Below are 18,236 nucleotides of genomic sequence, written 5' to 3' on the forward strand. Positions count from 1 at the left end.
ATTATTCTTGGTTAAACATTTTTAGGGAGAAAAAGAATTATTTTTTCTAAATGTAGCAAAGCACTAAATTCTTAGAAATTCTTTGAGAACAAACCTTGTGCGGTTGAGCAATTAAACCATCTCCATCAAGGGTCGACAGTTTTGACATGTCCCCTCCGACGTTTGTTAAGTTGCCGTCAGAGCGCTGGCTGCTGTTGCTTGTGACACAACTAAACCCAAACAAATCTTCTGAAGTATCGTCGCAGTTATCATCATCCCCAGCCTGGAAGGAGAATAAAAAAACAAAAAAAAAAAACAGAAAAGAAAATAATAGAAAAAAGGGATAAGATAACAGGGTAACATTGTAAGAGGGGAATGTAAGGAAGAAGAAGATGAGAAGAAGAAATAAAATAAAACAGGATAACACACAAAGTGGAGAAATAAAATAAAATAAAAGAAAGTGGAACAAAACAATTAGAGGAGAAAGAGATTTCGTTTGCTGTAATAGGTTGGGGGATATAAAAACATTTTAAAGGATAGCGATAAAAAATAAAAAAATAATACAGCCTGGTGAGATATAATCGATTTACCCCCCTCCCCCACAATTGCTGGTCTTGAAATCCCTTGATATCAGGATTGTTGTTAATGGAACCAACTTAAAAAGATTACCTGGTCATAAGCAGGACAGTAATTCTCTTTATCATTGCTGTTGTTGTAATCGTAGTCACCCACAAGGTCATCAGCGTTCACAGAACTGCACACCTGTCGCCTTACCTGAAAGAAACCAAAGAAGGAAAAGAAGGATATAATTTCTTACATAATTTATACATTAGAAATAAAAACATTAATTATTATTATATTATTATTATTATTATTATTACTACAAAAGCAGCAAGCTGATAGAATGGTTGGCACGCCGGGCGAAATGTTTAGTGATATTTCGCCTGTCACTACGTTCTGAGTTCAAATTCCAACAAGGTCAACTTTGCCTTTCATCCTTTCGGGGTCGATAAATTAAGTACCAGCTGAACACTGGGGTTGATGTAATTGACGAGTTCCCTTCCCCACAAATTTGAGACCTTGTGCCTCCAGTAGAAAGGATCATCATCATCATCATCATCATTATTATTATTATTACAAAAGCGGCGAGCTGGCAGAAACATTAGCACACCAGGCGAAATACTTAGTGGTATTTCGTCTACCACTACGTTCTGAGTTCAAATTCCGCCAAGGTCAATTTTGCCTTTCATCCTTTTGGGTCAGATGTTGAAGATTTTTTATGGATGGATGGATGCCCCTCTTGTTGCCAACCCTCATCACACACAAAGAAGTTAAGCCTGTTTTTTCCATCAGTCAGGCAAACTGAAGCAAGCATAGCTATGCCCTTTGCCCAGGGACATCAACAACATGAGATCTGAACTTACAACCATGTGTGTTAAAGTATTCTACTCCACCACCACAGCCTCACAGCCATTGCAAAAATATAGACAATGAATATTAAAGTCTATCAGATTATAAGCAAACCAATTAAAAAAAAAAAAACTCGTGGACAAGATACTTACAAGAAGGTTGGGTTTGAGAAATGAAGAGAACAAAGACGATACTTCATAATCGAGAATTTTGGGTAATGTTGTGTTTTCTTTTACCAAAGATTCAAGCTTCTTTTTCGTAAGAACACAACTCCGACCTTTCCGGAACTCTTCAGTAAAGTCTCTCTTGTCAGAAAAATTCAACAAAACTTTTTCTTTTTTGCTTGCTAGTTTACTTGAAGAACTTTTGTTGCTCACTAAAAGAAAGAAAGAAAGAAAGAATATATGTATGTATGTATGTATGTATGCAGGTATGTATGCATGGATGCATACATGAATGCATGCATGCGAAGGCGCATGGCTCAGTGGTTAGAGCATTGAGCTTACGATCATGAGATTGTGAGTTCGATTCCCAGACCAGGCTGCATGTCGTGTTCTTGAGCAAGACACTTTATTTCATGTTGCTTCGGTTCACTCAGCCGTAGAAATGAGTTGCGACGTCACTGGTGCCAAGCTGTATCGGCCTTTGCCTTTCCCTTGGACAATATCTGTAGCTTGGAGGGGGGGAGGCCGGTATGCATGGGTGACTGCTGGTCTTCCACAAACAACCTTGCCCAGACTTGTGCCTCAGAAGGGAACTTTCTAGGTGCAATCCCATGATCATTCATGACCAAAGGGGAGGGATATTTACCCTTTTAGATTTACATATATATATATATATATATATGTATATATATATGTATATATATATATATATATATATATATATATATATATATATATATATATATATATATATATATATACATATATATATATGTATGTACAGAGTGTTTGAGGTGGTGTACAGATATTGTATATCAAGAAAAAAAGGAGGCAGTCAGAATTCTGGATAATTCTTTATTAGTGCTTTTGTTCATTTACCGAACTCATCAGGACAAAATTAAAACCAGAATGATAGTTTTCATTTTAATTTTGTCTTGACGAGTTCAGTAAACGAATGAAAGCGCTAATAAACAATTATCCAAAATTCTAATTACCTCCTTTTTTCCCCCAATATATATATATGCATGCGCGTGCACACACACACACACACACACACACACAGAGGGTGATGCAGCAATGGAACAGCTCTGTCGATGGAGCCATAAATGCCTGAGAAGACTGGAAGAAAGTGGGTAGCAATGAGCAATAACAATTAGCAAAAAAGAATCTAGACATCAGGTAAAATTACCTCATGGTGAAGCGAGAAGAGAGAAGCTTGCCAAAGAGAGGCAAAAAAAAAATGAATGGTTTGTACTTACACCGGGCTAAGGGATGAGTTTTCCAATGAGTCGGTCCTTTCCAGGTTTGTAGTAGCTTCACGTTGAAGAAGGAATATTCTGAAGGGGCAGTAGCCAGAAAATCTACCAGAGAAGTTGTTGTGCTGGAAGTTGCAAAAAGACAAAGAGAATAAAAAGAATACATTTTAAAAGAATGGATACGTAAATAAATGGAAAATACACAAAATAAGGGGCGGGGGTTAAAAAATGTAGCAAAATAAAAGTAAAAAAATGTAACAAATTTTACCCTTGTAACAAGGGCCCCAGAACATATTAGAGGTATCTGGGGTGGGGGATGGGGCACCATGGTACAAGGATAAAAGGTGAGAGCGGGTGATCTGAGATAGTTTGGTGTCCCCTTCCTCTCCCTCACCATAAGGATAATTAGGATGGGTGGGGGTGAGGGAAGAGATAAAGAGGTACATTTAAGATATTTTGTGGGGGTCGCCTGATTACAAGGAGTGTATAGGAGGATAAAGAAACAGAAGCGTTATCTGAGATACACACCCTCCCATCTCACTGTTTCAAAGATACTTACGATGGGACAGAAGAGACATCTGAAATACCCAGGGTGGATGCTCCAGAGATGAGTGGACTGGGGGTGAGATAAACAACTGAAACATCTCAACTATTTGGAGGTCCCAGTTATGAGAGTAAAGGATGAGATAAGCAGCAGTAGGGTGATCAGAGATGCCCTGCCACACCTGTTACAAGCATAGGTAAGGTGGAGGAGCATGGTGAGATATCTCTTTTTTTATATCTATTTACTTGTTTCAGTCACTGGACTGTGGCTATACTGGGGTACCACCTTGAAGAATTTTTAGGTGACTGAACTGACCCCTGGGCTTATTATTGTTTCAAGCCTGGTATTTATTCTATTGGTCTCTTTTGCCAAACCGCTAGTTACAGGGACATAAACATGCCAACACCGGTTATCAAGCATAGTGGCCAACAAACACACACACACAACAGGCTTCTTTCAGTTTCTGTCTACCAGATCCCACTCACAACATTTGCCATACCTGCGCCTACAAAGGCAAAGTCAACCATGGCAGAATTTGAACTCACTATGTCCGGTGTGCTAACAACGGTTTGGACGGTTTGACTGAGGACTAGCAAGCCAGGGGCCTGCACCAGGCTCCAATTTGATCTGGCAATGTTTCTACAGCTGGATGCCCTTTTTAATGCCAACCACTCCAAGTGTGTAGTGGGTGCTTTTTACGTGCCACCGGTACAAGGGCCAGTGTGGCGGTACTGGCATCAACCACGCTTGAATGGTGCTTTTTACGTGCCACTGGCATGAGGGCCAGTCAGACAGCAGTGGTGTGTGAAAGATAAGCAGCATGGTTATGGTATATTTCCTCTTCTCCTTCCTTTGAGGGTTAAATAGGGAGGAAGAGAGAGAAATAAGAACCATTTCAGAAATTTGGTTGGGTTGGGGGTCATTACAAAGGCGAGAGAAAAAAATCCTTACTTCGTAGATGTCTTTTGTAGTAGGGATGATTCTCTTAGAGACAGGATATTCTCACCATCACCAACATGTTTGTTACTGGCTGAAATGATACAACACTAGGAGTTATCATGTGTGTGAGAGAGAGAGAGACAAAGAGAGGGAAAATATTGCATATATGAGAAAGAGAGAGAGAGGGAAGGGAGAAAAAAACATGGAGTACATGTGAGAGGGACACTGACAACATGTATCATGTGACAGTGTGCTCCATGTATGACACACACACACACACAATGTGCACTATTTTTCACAAACACACGATGTATCCATGAGACAAACAGACAATTTATAACATATGACAAAGACAGTTATCATCATTTTACCATCTGCTTTTCCCCACTTGCAATGGGTCAGATGAGATTGCATTGAGGCAGAGTTTGCTATAGTTGGATGTCCTTCCTAATGCCAATTCTCACCTGTATCCAAGCAATGATCCCCCAATCAATCAATCAAACAACCAACACCTTAAACATGCATCCTCGGTGGACTGCAGAGAAACTATCTACAGCATCTGCATGATCAGTGAAGCTTTTGTTTATAATCAGTAAAAACACACAAGTCAAAACGAAGGGAAATAAAAATTCACTCACGCACACACAAACATACATACACATACAAAGATACACAGACATACACTTGCTTACAAAAACATCAACATACACATACGCACGGAGAATAAAACCATTCACACTAACCTGTACCGACCATGTCCTCAGTTGGATCATTGTCTTCACCAGCATAATCATCACCATCATCATAGCCATCAGGAATATTTTCAAGTTCAGCATCAACATCAAAAGCATACTCAGGGTTAGCTTCATCATTCATCCTCATCGCCTGGAAGCAACAACAAAAAATTTGCCTGGAATTTGCAGAAGGAGGCTAAAAATACAGAGTGGATGCATGAACAACAATGGCATCATTAGGGATTCCATAGAGAACCCTAGGATACCATGAGCCGTTAAGCATACACTTAACAATAGGATTATCACACGGACCATTTATATCATCATCATCATCGTTTAACGTCCGCTTTCCATGCTGGCATGGGTTGGACGGTTTGACTGAAAACAGGCAAGCCAGAAGGCAGCACCAGGCTCCAATCCGATCTGGCAAAGTTTCTACAGCTGGATGCCCTTCCTAACGCCATCAAAATAGAAAGTGTATTTGCACAGCCGGATTATCCAGACTTATACATCCACTCATCTTCTTTGCCCACAATTCCTGAGAGAGTTTGGGGGGGGGGGGTTAGAGTCCTTGTGTACCTCTTCCATAGGGTCTGATCAGAAGCCAGCATCATTAACACTTTCTGGTTGGATTCTTAAGTATGACTACTTGAGGTTATGGATACTATTCAATCCTCTTGATCTTGGTCTACCCCTATGTTACCTGCCGCATGGCTTTGCTAGAGGAATCTATCTTGTGGCTCTTTGGTTCTCCACTGCAGTTTTCTAATTCCATGTGTGTAGGACCAGAGATGTGACTGCTGAATGTCGAGAAGTGGTGGCTCAACTTGGACAGACTCCTTCAAGCTATGCATCCAGTCGAGCAACATTACTCCAGAGATCCTTCAAAAGAACCCCTAGTTTTATATTTAGTGGTAGGATTATATGTATCTTCAAAGTGGATTACACCTGTATTTATAATGGTTTCAAATTTTGGCACAAAACCAGCAAGTTCCGGGCAGGGGGATAGTTGATTACATCAACCCCCACCACCACCACCAATGCTCAGATTGTACTTCTTTTATCAACTCTGAAAGTATGAAAGGCAAAGGCGACCTCAGTGGGATTTGAACTCAGAACATAAAGATAGATGAAATGCCACTAAGCATTCTGCCTGATGTGTTAACAATTCTACAGCTTCCTGCCTTACTTGTATTGATAATAACTACAAAAGATAAACCAGCATGGAACGTCTGTTTGACAATATAATTACGTATGTATTACCACATGGTCCATTTAAGAAAGAATAAAAGGGAAATAGCTTTGTAACTTGGGTTTCAAACTCACTCACAAAAAAACCTGATGCCCCTGAGCTTCATACCCGAGAAGTATATCGTTAGATATTTGCAACTTTATGAATTAAATAAAAGAAAATAAATAAATCCAGTAGAATTTTACCTCAGCTTTCTCATTCCAGTCATTGAATTCAAAAGTAGAGAATGTTGGGCATATCTGAGCATCTAAGAATTTACTTTTATCCACATGATCTGCAAAAGGAGAACACAAGAAACTTTGCAGTTTAATTCAGAGAGTAAACATTAGAAAACGGGAAAAAATACAAAGAATAACAACAACCAAAAATTCTTTTTGGACAAATGGACGATGCTTGAACTGAACAAAAGCTTTTAAAATTGCTTTTATGAAATCTGCTCTGAGATCCTTTCATTCAGCAAAAACGATCAATTTCTTAATCACGTCGTGATCATGACCTGTAAGGAAACTTGGATTCTGTACAACAACTGGTAACGTTTTGTATAGTGACTGGACTGAGTTGAAACACTTTACCAAACTGAAGCAGGTACCAAAAGAAGGTTATGGATTTTGTTTAGAGATTGGTAATTGGAATCATTCACTGCTTTTCTTGATTCTTGGCAAAACACTATCATAGCAGAGAAGAACTGCCAGGAACGTGTAGTGGGATGTATAGCAAAAGGTGTTGTTGACGGTCCAATGTACGTTGTCGGGTGCAGCAGATTGAGACAGGTGTGTTGGACGACATCAAAGGAAAGCAATGAGGAAAGCATCGGACTGTAATTCAAATCATTTATTTGATCAACAGTTTCATCTACGTGATGGATACACAAAGATTGATTTACAATATCAATGAAGGCCGCTACATGAAGTTACCAACTGCTTCGAGTTGATGAAGTAAAACAACAACAGGAGAAGTAGTATGTCGATGTGATGAGATAGTACATAGCATATTTTGTGTGTGTGTGTCTGTGTTTTGGCCATTTGGTCAGGTCGTGTTGTTTCTCTGTCCTGTGTGTTTGTTCTGCTACTGTGTTGTGTCATTGGTTATCATCATTCGCTCATGCTGACTATGTGGCTCTCTGTTGGCTGCTTGTCTGTCACAAGCCATCTGGCTATCTGTCGTGTGTCTAAGGAAACCATATTCATAATGGTCATCCTAGCTAGAAGAACAGACATACCATAGGAGTAGTTTCTACTAATCTAGGTCACCTGCTGTCCAGTTGCACCTTCAGTGACACAGCTCAGGCTGGAGGTCGAACAGAAATCCATCCATCAACTCTGTAGCATAGACTCAGGTGAAAGTCCCCTCTCCCATTTATTATATATACGTGATGCATTCATATGTAGTAGGGAACAGCTAGCCTTTGGCTGCTATTTGGATCACATTGTGTCCCCTACTCTGATTGGTTGGTATTGGCACATTTTGTCTCCTATTCAATAGCACAAACCTGTAGCGGATAACCAGTCAGAGGCTCTAAATAGAATCACGTGGGTCAGCCTGTTTATTACCCCGTTTTAGCCTACAGCTCCTTATAAAAACTCAGCTTTTCCTCGTTCTGGTATCTTTGGTTCCAGATCTTTTAAGGTCTAGCCAGTGACCACGAAGACACAGCCAGTTCCAGCGCCAGACACCACAACCACAGCAGCTACATTGACACTTACCAATTTCGTCCAACAGTATTACGGCAACATCCACCTTAATCATCAACATCGTCTTAACGTTCTTCTTAGCAAAAATGAACTGATTCTAATGATTATTATTTCAATCAATAAAATTTAATCAGACCTGTGATATTGCTTAAAATTTAATGGTTAAAAACTGCAATTATTTTTGCACCACCGTGATAGAAACAGCAGCCTAGTCTCCCTCAGATTATACTTTACTGTCTTTAGAAATGAATAGCATATACACTATCTCTATAAAATAGACAGGATGGTCACATCTGAAACGTCTTTGATCTCATTTCTGCTAAATCAACGTTTACAACAGGTTAAACAGTATTAGCTTCTACAGCTCTCTTTCACAAACTTGGTGAAGGGACATAACTGTGTTTGCTTCAGTTTACCTAATTAAATACTAAATGGGCGCTGAATATACATAATGTAACAAACCAAGGAATTATAATCAATTAAAACTACATCCATAATGAGAAGAACCAATCATTATCTTAATGATTAAATGTGGTTTGAAAAGACAAGGAAGACAACAGATTAAATTTAAATTAAAAATAGCATGCAGTTGGAAGGAATTTAATCTCTGAAACTTCTAAGGAGAACTTTGGGCATAAGGATTGCACTTTGGAATGGTTTGAGTGGAGTCATTTAAATTCCAGAAGGAATATGGTGCTGTACTGAAAACACTGCTTCAAAGTGGATGTAATGTGATGCTACCAGCTTTTGAATATTGAAAATTGGCTCCCTACCACTGGACCAATTCCTGATCAATAAGAATGCTTACAATGGAAAACAAGGTGCACATAGGCACAATAACTGATGTCATCGGCAGTACTATTTTAATGTCTACTTTTCCATGTTTGCCTGGTTTGGATAGAGTTTATCTGAGGCAGATTTTCTATGGCCAGTTGCCCTTTCTCTTATGAACCCTCACCTGTTTCCAGGTAAGGCAATAGCAAGACATGTTCTCACAGGATATTGGAAATGAATGACACTGCTTGTATGACAGTGACACCTGTTTACAACTCTTGTATGATGCCAAGACAAGATGGCACACACACGCACGCGCACACACACACACACCAATGTACACATATACAAAGCCTTCTTTCACTTTCGGACTACCAAATCCACTTATAAGGTTTTGATCGACCTGGGGCTATTGTAGAAGACATTTGTCCAAGGTGCCACACAGTGGGACAGAACCCAGTACCATGTGGTTGGAAGGTGGATTTCTTAACCACACATCTACGCCTGAGATGAAGAGCACAAAGAAACAGAAAACTGTTCAAAAGAGAAAATAAAAGAACAAAAACAAAAACTTACTCTTAATATCGTCGACATCAATTGAATCTCTGTACGAGCTGTGCACTTTTTTATCCTCAATGTCCTTGATGACAGAAGAAGAATCGAGCACAATGTCACAGCAATCAGTGTAACAACTAATTGCACTAAGCAACAGATTTGAGTTGCCTTCAGCAAATGATGAAGTTAACGACTTGAACAGAGGGTCCATCTTTGAAAAGAAAGAAAGTAGAAGGGTTCAGAGATACAAGACAAAATGAATTAACATGAACAATAGACAATATACAATATGATCGATTACCAAAAAGATTGCTCTTTGGCGAGCTGCAAAAGGAAAAGCGCTCACAAGGCGGCCAGAAGAAGCGTTTTAAGGACGTACTGAAAGCCTTCAACATCGACCATGCAACTTGGGAGCAGTCTGCTCTAGACAGAGAAAGATGGTGATCAGCTGTCCACAAGGGTGCCAACACATGCGAGACCAATAGGATCGCTGTTGCAGAAGACCGCAGACAAGCCAGGAATAACAGAGCTAACAACCCTGTATCAGGCGCTACCATTCCCTGTCCACACTGTCAAAGACTCTTTCGGGCGCAGATTGGTCTCACTAGCCATCTGCGGACTCACAGAAAAAAGCCCACCCCCACCCCAGGATGACTAGATGGTCTTCGTCGCATCGACGGACAGACTACTACACAAGTAGAAAAGCGTTTGGAGAGCACAGACCTCCGCCAAGCAGCTCATTTCCACCCATGTACACGAATGCTGAAAATCGCCCAATTTCCCAAACCAACGCTGGCAAAAACATAACTTCCTTGGCAGGACAAAATCCACTGGACCCAAGAACCACATCATGCTCCAGTGTATGTTTGGCATGGTTTCTATGGCTGGATGCCCTTCCTCCTCCTACTACTATTACTACGACAACATTATTTTCATCACTTAAAACCAATTTTCAATGCTAGCATGGGTTGCACAGAAGCTGGCAAGGCCAGGAGCCACATCAGGTTCCAGTTGTCTGTTCTGGCATGGTTTCTACAGCTGGATGCCCTTCCTAATGCCAACCACTTTACAGAGTGTACTGGCTGCTTTTTATGTGGCACCACAATAGTGCCACACAATGGGCTTATTCAGTTTCCATCTACCAAATCTAATCAGAAGGCTTTGGTCAGCCTGGTGCCATAGCAGAAGACACTGCCTGCCCAAGGTGCCACTCAGTATAACTAAACCTGAAACCACTGGTCAACCAAGCTTAATATACCAACTAAACAACATTGTAAACAATGATTTTGCTTTGTTTTGTTTATATACACAGAAACAAAAAGAAAAAAGAAATAAATAAATCATTTCTCACCTCAAAGTCAATATCGAGTTTTTCCACATTAATATTCTTCAGATTGGTTTCAATTAATGTGTTCCGTCTCTGAAGTTAAACAAAGAGCAACAGATCAATACAAGCTTCATTACTGAGATCAAACGTGATATCGGGTAAAAAATATGGTTCCTAAACATGTCAGAAAACCAGCCTCCGATCCTGTAACCTAAACCAAAATATTGTGTTAAACTTACTTTATTATATTATTATCATCATTACCATTAATAATAATAATAGTAATAATAATAATAGGACACTTTGCAAAAAGTATGGACTTGACAGAGCAAAAACTTGGTACGACCACAAACCTGAAGGCATCGTCGAAAATAGAAATGCAAAAATCCTATGGTATTTTATGATGCAGTGCAACCATGAGAGAGAGAATAGGAAGCCGGACATAGTCTTAATTGAGAAAGAAAACAAACTATGCTGGATCATAGATATAGCATGCCCAGCTGACAACAAGGTATGCGATAAGGAAGAAAGAAAAGTCAAGAGATATGATAGGTTAGCTTGGGAAGTGAAGCAGTTGTGGTTGATGAAAAAGGTAGCAGTAGTACCAATAATCGTCGGAGCCCTGGAAACAGTGAGTAAGAATCTCGAGAAGTACATGGAACAAATAGGGGCTACAATAAGGGCGGAGCACTTGCAGAAAACAGCACTGCTTGGAACCGCTTGAATACTCCGGATGGTGCTTGAAAAATAAGGGGTGTTACCTTAGTTCAGAGGTAGTGAACAGCTGACACCGTAGTACATCTCCAGCGTTAGAAGCTGTGCAAAGGCAATAAAATATCATTATTATTCGACAGAGATGAATCGGAAGAACTATTACAGCATCAGAAGTAATGCCTTTTGGAATTTATTCCAGCTCTTTACATTAAGTTCAAATCCCACCAAGGTCAGCTTTGCTCTTCGTCTTTTCAGGGTAAAACAGCCATAAAATGCCATTAGTTTACCCCTAGTAACAGTATACTGTTGAGAGTTAAGTATTTTGGCTATATGCACAGTGCAGGGGCCAAGCAATGCCAGGGTATGAAAACTTGAGCCTTAAGCAAGTAAATCTACTCTCACTGCTTACCTGTTTGGCAAGCAGCAACTTCCAACAAAACCACATAAAATACAAAAAAAGAACGGTAAATAAATGACTAAACAACAGCAATAAATAACTTTAAAGGATTACCTTTTTCTTCTTCTCTTTTTTCGCGACATTTACACTTCCACTACCACCATCATCATCATCATCATCATTGTTATCATCACTTTCACCGTTCTCATCTCCATCATCTTTTTCTTTATTGTTTGTGGAAAGAGAAAAAATATAAATAAATATAAATAAATAAATCAGTTTTGGTGGTGCCACCATCACCGCCACCAGCAGCACCAACAACATATGTAATTACTGACACACAGACAGACAGACAGACGGAGAATTGGATTGAAGATTGATTACTAGACATACAGACAGACAATGAAAGTTGGACGTTAGAATGATGATGATGATGATGATGATGATACAAACTGCTCTTACTTTTCTTCTTATTGCCACGACTCAAAGTACTGAGGACTTTGTATGTCTCAGAGTGTATAGCATCAACCCGACTAGCATAGATTTTGGCACTGGCATCCAGTGTGGTACCGGCAACCTGGAATAAACAAAAACAAAATATTCCAACCTCAGATTAAAAGAGAGGACACATATACACACTTGTTCCATGTAATGGTGCAATGAAATTAGTTGCTTGACCTTCAGTAAACAGATACGTGTATATATATATATATATAAATCTCTGTGGATTTTCACCTATTGCAGGGGGTTTTGGAACATACCACCCATGATAGTCAAGGGATTACCGTATATATCTGTATGCCCACCCCCACTAATAAACTTGTAAAAACAAAAACATTTACTGATCTTACAGACACACACAAATAGACAAACCAAAAGCTTCATAGTCAAGGCTACTAATTAGTCTTATAACTACTTCCAATAACGATGTGTTAGCAAGGCTGGTCAAGTCCCACATCACACTGGTCAAGTCCCAAGTGAGATGTGGGACTTGACCAGCCTCTTGCTTAAAGGAAAAGGAAGAACTTGTGTGACTCACCTGAAAATCTCCCAGTTTTTTTCCTTTGAGAAGATCAGTCATATAGTCAATGAGATGAAGACCAAATGCATTCTTTGTGGTGATTTTCTAGAATTAGAAAATAAAGTAATAATCAACATATTGTGTTTTATTATATTATAAAAATTCCAGAAGCATGATTATATAAGTCAGTTCTGACAGGATTTGAAGCAAAAGTGGAGAGAGAAAGAAAGAGAAGGGAAGAGAGAGAGAGAGAAAGAGAGAGAGAGAGAGAAAGAGAGAGAGAGAAAGAGAGAGAGAGAGAAAGAGAGTGAGAGAGAAAGAGAGAGAGAGAGAAAGAGAGAGAGAGAGAAAGAGAGAGAGAGAGAAAGAGAGAGAGAGAGAAAGAGAGAGAAAGAGAGAGAGAGAGAGAGAAAGAGAGAGAGAGAAAGAGAGAGAGAAAGAGAGAGAGAGAGAGAAAGAGAGAGAGAGAGAGAAAGAGAGAGAGAGAGAAAGAGAGAGAGAGAGAAAGAGAGTACGTGTGTTAAATGACTAATTCAACTACTCAACAGAGTCTTGCAAATAATTTGAGAACAATTTTAAGCTGTTGACTTAGTAGGTTTAACATTTCATTTTTTGACAGAACTTTGGTTGCTTGAAAATCTAATCCTCTTCTTTATTTGTCAGGTAAATAGCGAAACTATGGGTCAAAAGCAACACAGGCCTTCCTTGGTGAGAAGGTGCTATTTTGTGTAAGGACCAACATCTGGCCCAGTAATAACCCAGATCTCATCCTTCTCAATTACTTTTTATGGGGCATACTTCAAGCAAAGACCAATGCTTCACCATACTTGAGTATCAACAGTTTGAAGACCTGCATCGTGCATGTGACATGCAAAATCAAAAAGGTGGAGGTCGTGGCAGCTGCAAAAAAATTTCTTTCTCGTGTGGAGGCAGTAATTGTCCAAAAGGGCAGCCATATTGAGTGATAAATGTTTTTTTTTATAATAAATGTTACATTAAAATTATATCTGTCTACTTCCATTATTTTAGTTAGTATTCATAACCAGTTTTATGCATTGTAAAAATTGTCTCAATTTATCTGCAAGACCCTGTATTGCAAGCATTCTAGTTGCAACCCATAATCTCAGAACAAGTTGCTCTCCAAAGGGACCAAAAAGATTTGATTATGAATTAGTAATTTTTCACACATGCACTTACATAAATTTGCAGCAACACTTACTGAGAGAACGTGTTTCAGTCATCCGGAACATGTTAAACTTAGCTGTTTCTTGCAATAAACACATCTAAAGGAAAATTTTTTCACGAACACTTGAAATACTATTTTGCTTGTGTAGACACCAACAAATCTTATATAGAATTCCCCCCACCCCACGCGTCACATGGACCCTGGTTGAGAATCACTGATTTAGATCGTTTTTAAAGCAAGAAGCTTTTATCATAGAACCAGGGACAATCTCAGGCAGGTTGGTATGAAAAAGGTTAATGTAGTTAATACTCACATTTTCAGCATTCAGCTTCACACAATTAGTGTAATGTTCAGTTAGCTGAGACACACTGAGACCTTTCAAGGGATTGCTGCTGCTGCTGTTCCTTGAAATAGGAAAAAAATGGAAATTATAACAAAATTATACAATGACAGGAGTGAATTTGGTAGGGAACATCAAATTTAATAGAAATAAAATTTAATTTTGTCATGTCTGAAACAACACAAGGCCAACGATGAATGAGTACTTTAATACATACATATATATATATATATATATATATATATATATATATATAGGGAGAATTCACAAAAAATTAATGGACGAAGACAGGTGGTGTAGAAAACAAATAGATGTATTAGTATAATGCTCAGGAATTGAAAAAAATCTTTAATGTTTTGAGCCTATGCTCTTCCACAGAAAGGAACACAGAAAGAAACAAGGAGAGAAAAAAATGTGTGTAGTGGTCAGCGATCTGAGTACTTTAATACACACACAGCCCAAAAATCAAAAGAGTAAAAGCCAAATTTGAGACAAAGAGGAGACAAACAGGGTCAGACAAATGGATGCACATGCTAGAAAAGTGTAGAAATATAAAGTAAAAAACTACAAAGAAGTTAAATATACCAAAGGAAGGAAGAGAAGAGAATCTGATATATCTTTATAAAAGATAATGAAGAGAGAAACAGGAGAAAGAAAAACGCATGGATACAAAAAAAAAAACATCTGTTCACACAGACACACACAAATTAAACAAATACATAAATTATGCACAAATTAAATACTTACACACACACATTCAAACAAATTAAACACATGCACAGCCATTAACAAAGCATAATGAGATGGAGACAACATGATAAGAATGAAAAATGTCAGTCTTACTTTGGACTAGATTTATTGGATGTCAACGGGCTGGTCAAGTGTTTGTTCTGTATCTCCATCAACTTTGACTTGCGCCGTTCTCGAAGCTCTTCAGCATCATCTTTGTTAGTCAGCAAGGCAGGAGTACCAAGACTGAGTCTTCTCGATGTAGTCCCCGGTGAGCCGACATGGGGGGTGGCGAATACGTTGGCCATGTTTTAAGCAGACACTTTAAAAAATAAAAGAGAAAACAAAATCACTTAATGGTTACGTAACATCATCATCAATCTATCTTTACCATGCAGGTTTGGGTGGGAGAGGTTTTCTGACTGGATGCCCTTTCGGATGCCAACCCTTATAGTTGCCTCTTGTGACATGCAGGGACACAGTGCACCTATTCAACAAAAATATGAATCAATTTACTATGTGGCTTCAGGTTCAATCCCACTGTATGGCACCTTGGGTGTCTTCTACAACAGCCATGGGCCAACCAAAGCCTTGAGTGGATTAAAACAACGATAACGACCTCAACAACAATAAGACACCAAATCATCATCATCATCATTTAATGTCTGTTTTCCATGCTGACATGGACTGGATGATTTGACAGGGGCTGGTAAGGCCAGGATCCACACCAGGCTCCTTTGTCTGTTCTGGCATGGTTTCTGCAACCGGATGCCCTTCCTGATGCCAACCACTAAATGTGAATAAATAAATAAGCAAAATTGAATATATCTGCCACCTATTTGTGTGTGTATGTATGTGTGTATGTAGTGAATAATGCATATGTTGGAGGGCGAAGATATTGATTCCAAGAAAGAAAGACGGTGGCCGAAGGGTTAATAATATATAGTTTAACTTCTGGTCACCAAAAAAAAAAAAAAAGTCTAATAGGTTTTAAAAAATGTGTAGAAGACGAATATGAAAACAAAAATTCTCTCAAACGAACGGGGTGGGGGTGATGAGAGGACTTTCGGAAAATTCACAAGATTCGATGGCAGAAAGAATGCAGATCCGATTTTTCCCCTCATAACTTTCTTGGCCCTCCAACATATGCATTATTCACTACATACATACATATGTGTGTGTGTGTGTGTGTGTGAGCTTCATTAAAGTTGTTGGGTGTGGCATGAATCTCACTTCTTCGACATAAACAGACCAGAATCAGATTAAGTGAATGGAAATAACAAACAGAACAATACAAGAGCTACAAGCCTCGGAAATACAAATCGTGATGGTTCGAATTCCTAGAAAGAACAGCCAAATCTCCGTTAGATCCCACCTCACGGATTTAAACAAAGAAGAACTCATTTGGATAAAATAGTCTGAGATAAACTAGGCCTGAAAAATATATAGGATAGACAAGACTGAACCACTTTGGGCTATAAGTTTGGTTGATCAGTTAACTAGACATTAAAACAGGACACACAAAAACGAACCGATGGAGGAAATACTGTTTTCTCCGACTGATAAAAATATTTCCCTTAAAGTACACAACCTACGGTCTTGATCAAGATAATGTATATTGAATAATGTATAGTCTTAGATACTCTTAAAAAGACGGGATGGTCACGATTGCAAAGCCTTTGATCATAGGCGTGTTCCATACAGTTTGGCCTAGGGTTAAACAAATTTGAAAATTAAGCTGAAACTGACAGAGCACCTAATCAAATATTAATAAAAAGGGAATAGCTTTCACTACATTCAGAAAGTTTGTCAAATCTTAATATCGCAGTGGCGATACGTTAAATGTGATATAAAAGAAATTAAATAAACTAATTATTGTTTACTAACCTTATTGATGAATTAATTAAAAAATATGTCAACAAGCAACGATCATTAAAAGACTTTGAAGTTTGCGCCAGGAGTGAAGTCTCGCAACTTCTCGTTTACAAATGCGAGAATTAAGCGAGATATCGTTCGGATTGTCATTAATCTTCTTTCTTCCATTTTAATATTTCTTATTAAATTAGTGGAGATTTTTAGTGCAGTTGAAGTCAACTTTGTCTTTTATTTCATCGGTGTCAGTTTTATCTTTCACCCTTCCGATATCGACAAAATAAAGCACCAGTCAAGTACTGGAGAGAATAGTGTTTACTAACTTCCTACCTTCAAGATTATTGGCCGAGAGTTTTAATTAGAAGACATTAACTAAGGCGATATATTGGCAGAATCGGTAGAGTGTGCGACAAAATGCCTGGGTTATTTGTTCCGGCTCTGTATATTCCGAGTTCAAATCCCGCCGTGGTGAACTTCCTTTCTCTCCTACCTGGGATGGATTAAACCCCTCACTTCAATATTGATTGCCTTATGCCTAAATCAGAAACGAAATATTCTTATTAATTAAGGCGGAGGAGTGAAAGAGTCGGACAAAATGTTTTGTGATATTTATTCCGGCTCTTTACGTTCTGAGTTGAAATCATGCTGAGGTCAACATTGCCTTTCATCCCTCCGTTATGAATACTATAAAAAGTACGGGAGGCTGGTTTAATCGGCTACTCTCCTCCCCTGAAATTTTAGGCTTTGAAACGATTCTTGGCAGGTGGCGGCGAGATGGCAGAACTTTTAGCACACTGGACAAAATGCTCGGTGACATTTCGTCTGTTTTTATTCTGTGTTCAAATTTCACCAGGTTCGACTTCGCTTTTTATCTTTTCAGAAATCATAGAAATAGGTACCAGTTGAGCAATGGGACCGATGTAATCGATTTACCATTCAGCGTCCTCCAAAATCGCTGCCAAAAAATCGGAAAGAATTATTGTTTATTTGTTTTATTTTTATTTACAAAACTTAGAGTGAGACAGACGGGCAGTACTCTTAACCTTTGGGAATGTAAGGAGAAAGTTGACTTCAAACGGGAAACCTGATAGGAACGTTTGAGTAGACCTCTGTTACGTTCATGTGTAGGGTTTATGGTGGAGATTAAGACCCGAGGAGAAAATATATTATGAAGATTGTCAGTTGTGTTGTTTTCTTTACTGTTGTTATTTAATCTCAAGATAATTCTCATCAAGCAGACCCATGACCAAAATGTATTGCAGCTGTGACCAATTGATTTTTTTATTTACTTATTCATTCAGCCATTCATTCCAGATACATTATCCACCTGTACAAACTAAATTCTAATAACG

At 38.8% G+C, this 18,236-nt stretch overlaps 1 protein-coding gene across 1 annotated transcript in view; it reads right to left on the reverse strand.

Annotated features, from left to right (window-relative positions):
* Positions 1–17,545, reverse strand: part of LOC106867710 (condensin complex subunit 2) — a 20,423-nt gene extending 2,878 nt beyond the window's left edge. The window contains exons 1-15 of the mRNA XM_014912670.2: positions 16,900–17,545; positions 15,127–15,334; positions 14,257–14,347; positions 12,776–12,862; positions 12,199–12,313; positions 11,851–11,960; positions 10,650–10,718; positions 9,320–9,509; positions 6,464–6,552; positions 5,036–5,177; positions 4,305–4,383; positions 2,813–2,934; positions 1,542–1,765; positions 649–753; positions 95–262 (exon numbers count right to left, since the gene is read on the reverse strand). Coding sequence (XP_014768156.2) covers positions 95–262; positions 649–753; positions 1,542–1,765; positions 2,813–2,934; positions 4,305–4,383; positions 5,036–5,177; positions 6,464–6,552; positions 9,320–9,509; positions 10,650–10,718; positions 11,851–11,960; positions 12,199–12,313; positions 12,776–12,862; positions 14,257–14,347; positions 15,127–15,320 — 1,785 coding nt within the window. The 5' untranslated portion in view covers positions 15,321–15,334; positions 16,900–17,545. The remainder of the gene's footprint in view (positions 1–94; positions 263–648; positions 754–1,541; positions 1,766–2,812; positions 2,935–4,304; positions 4,384–5,035; positions 5,178–6,463; positions 6,553–9,319; positions 9,510–10,649; positions 10,719–11,850; positions 11,961–12,198; positions 12,314–12,775; positions 12,863–14,256; positions 14,348–15,126; positions 15,335–16,899) is intronic.
* Between the last annotated feature and the right edge of the window lie 691 nt (positions 17,546–18,236).

Source organism: Octopus bimaculoides, chromosome 14 (genome assembly GCF_001194135.2).
Source record: "Octopus bimaculoides isolate UCB-OBI-ISO-001 chromosome 14, ASM119413v2, whole genome shotgun sequence".
NCBI classification, from domain to species: domain Eukaryota; kingdom Metazoa; phylum Mollusca; class Cephalopoda; order Octopoda; family Octopodidae; genus Octopus; species Octopus bimaculoides.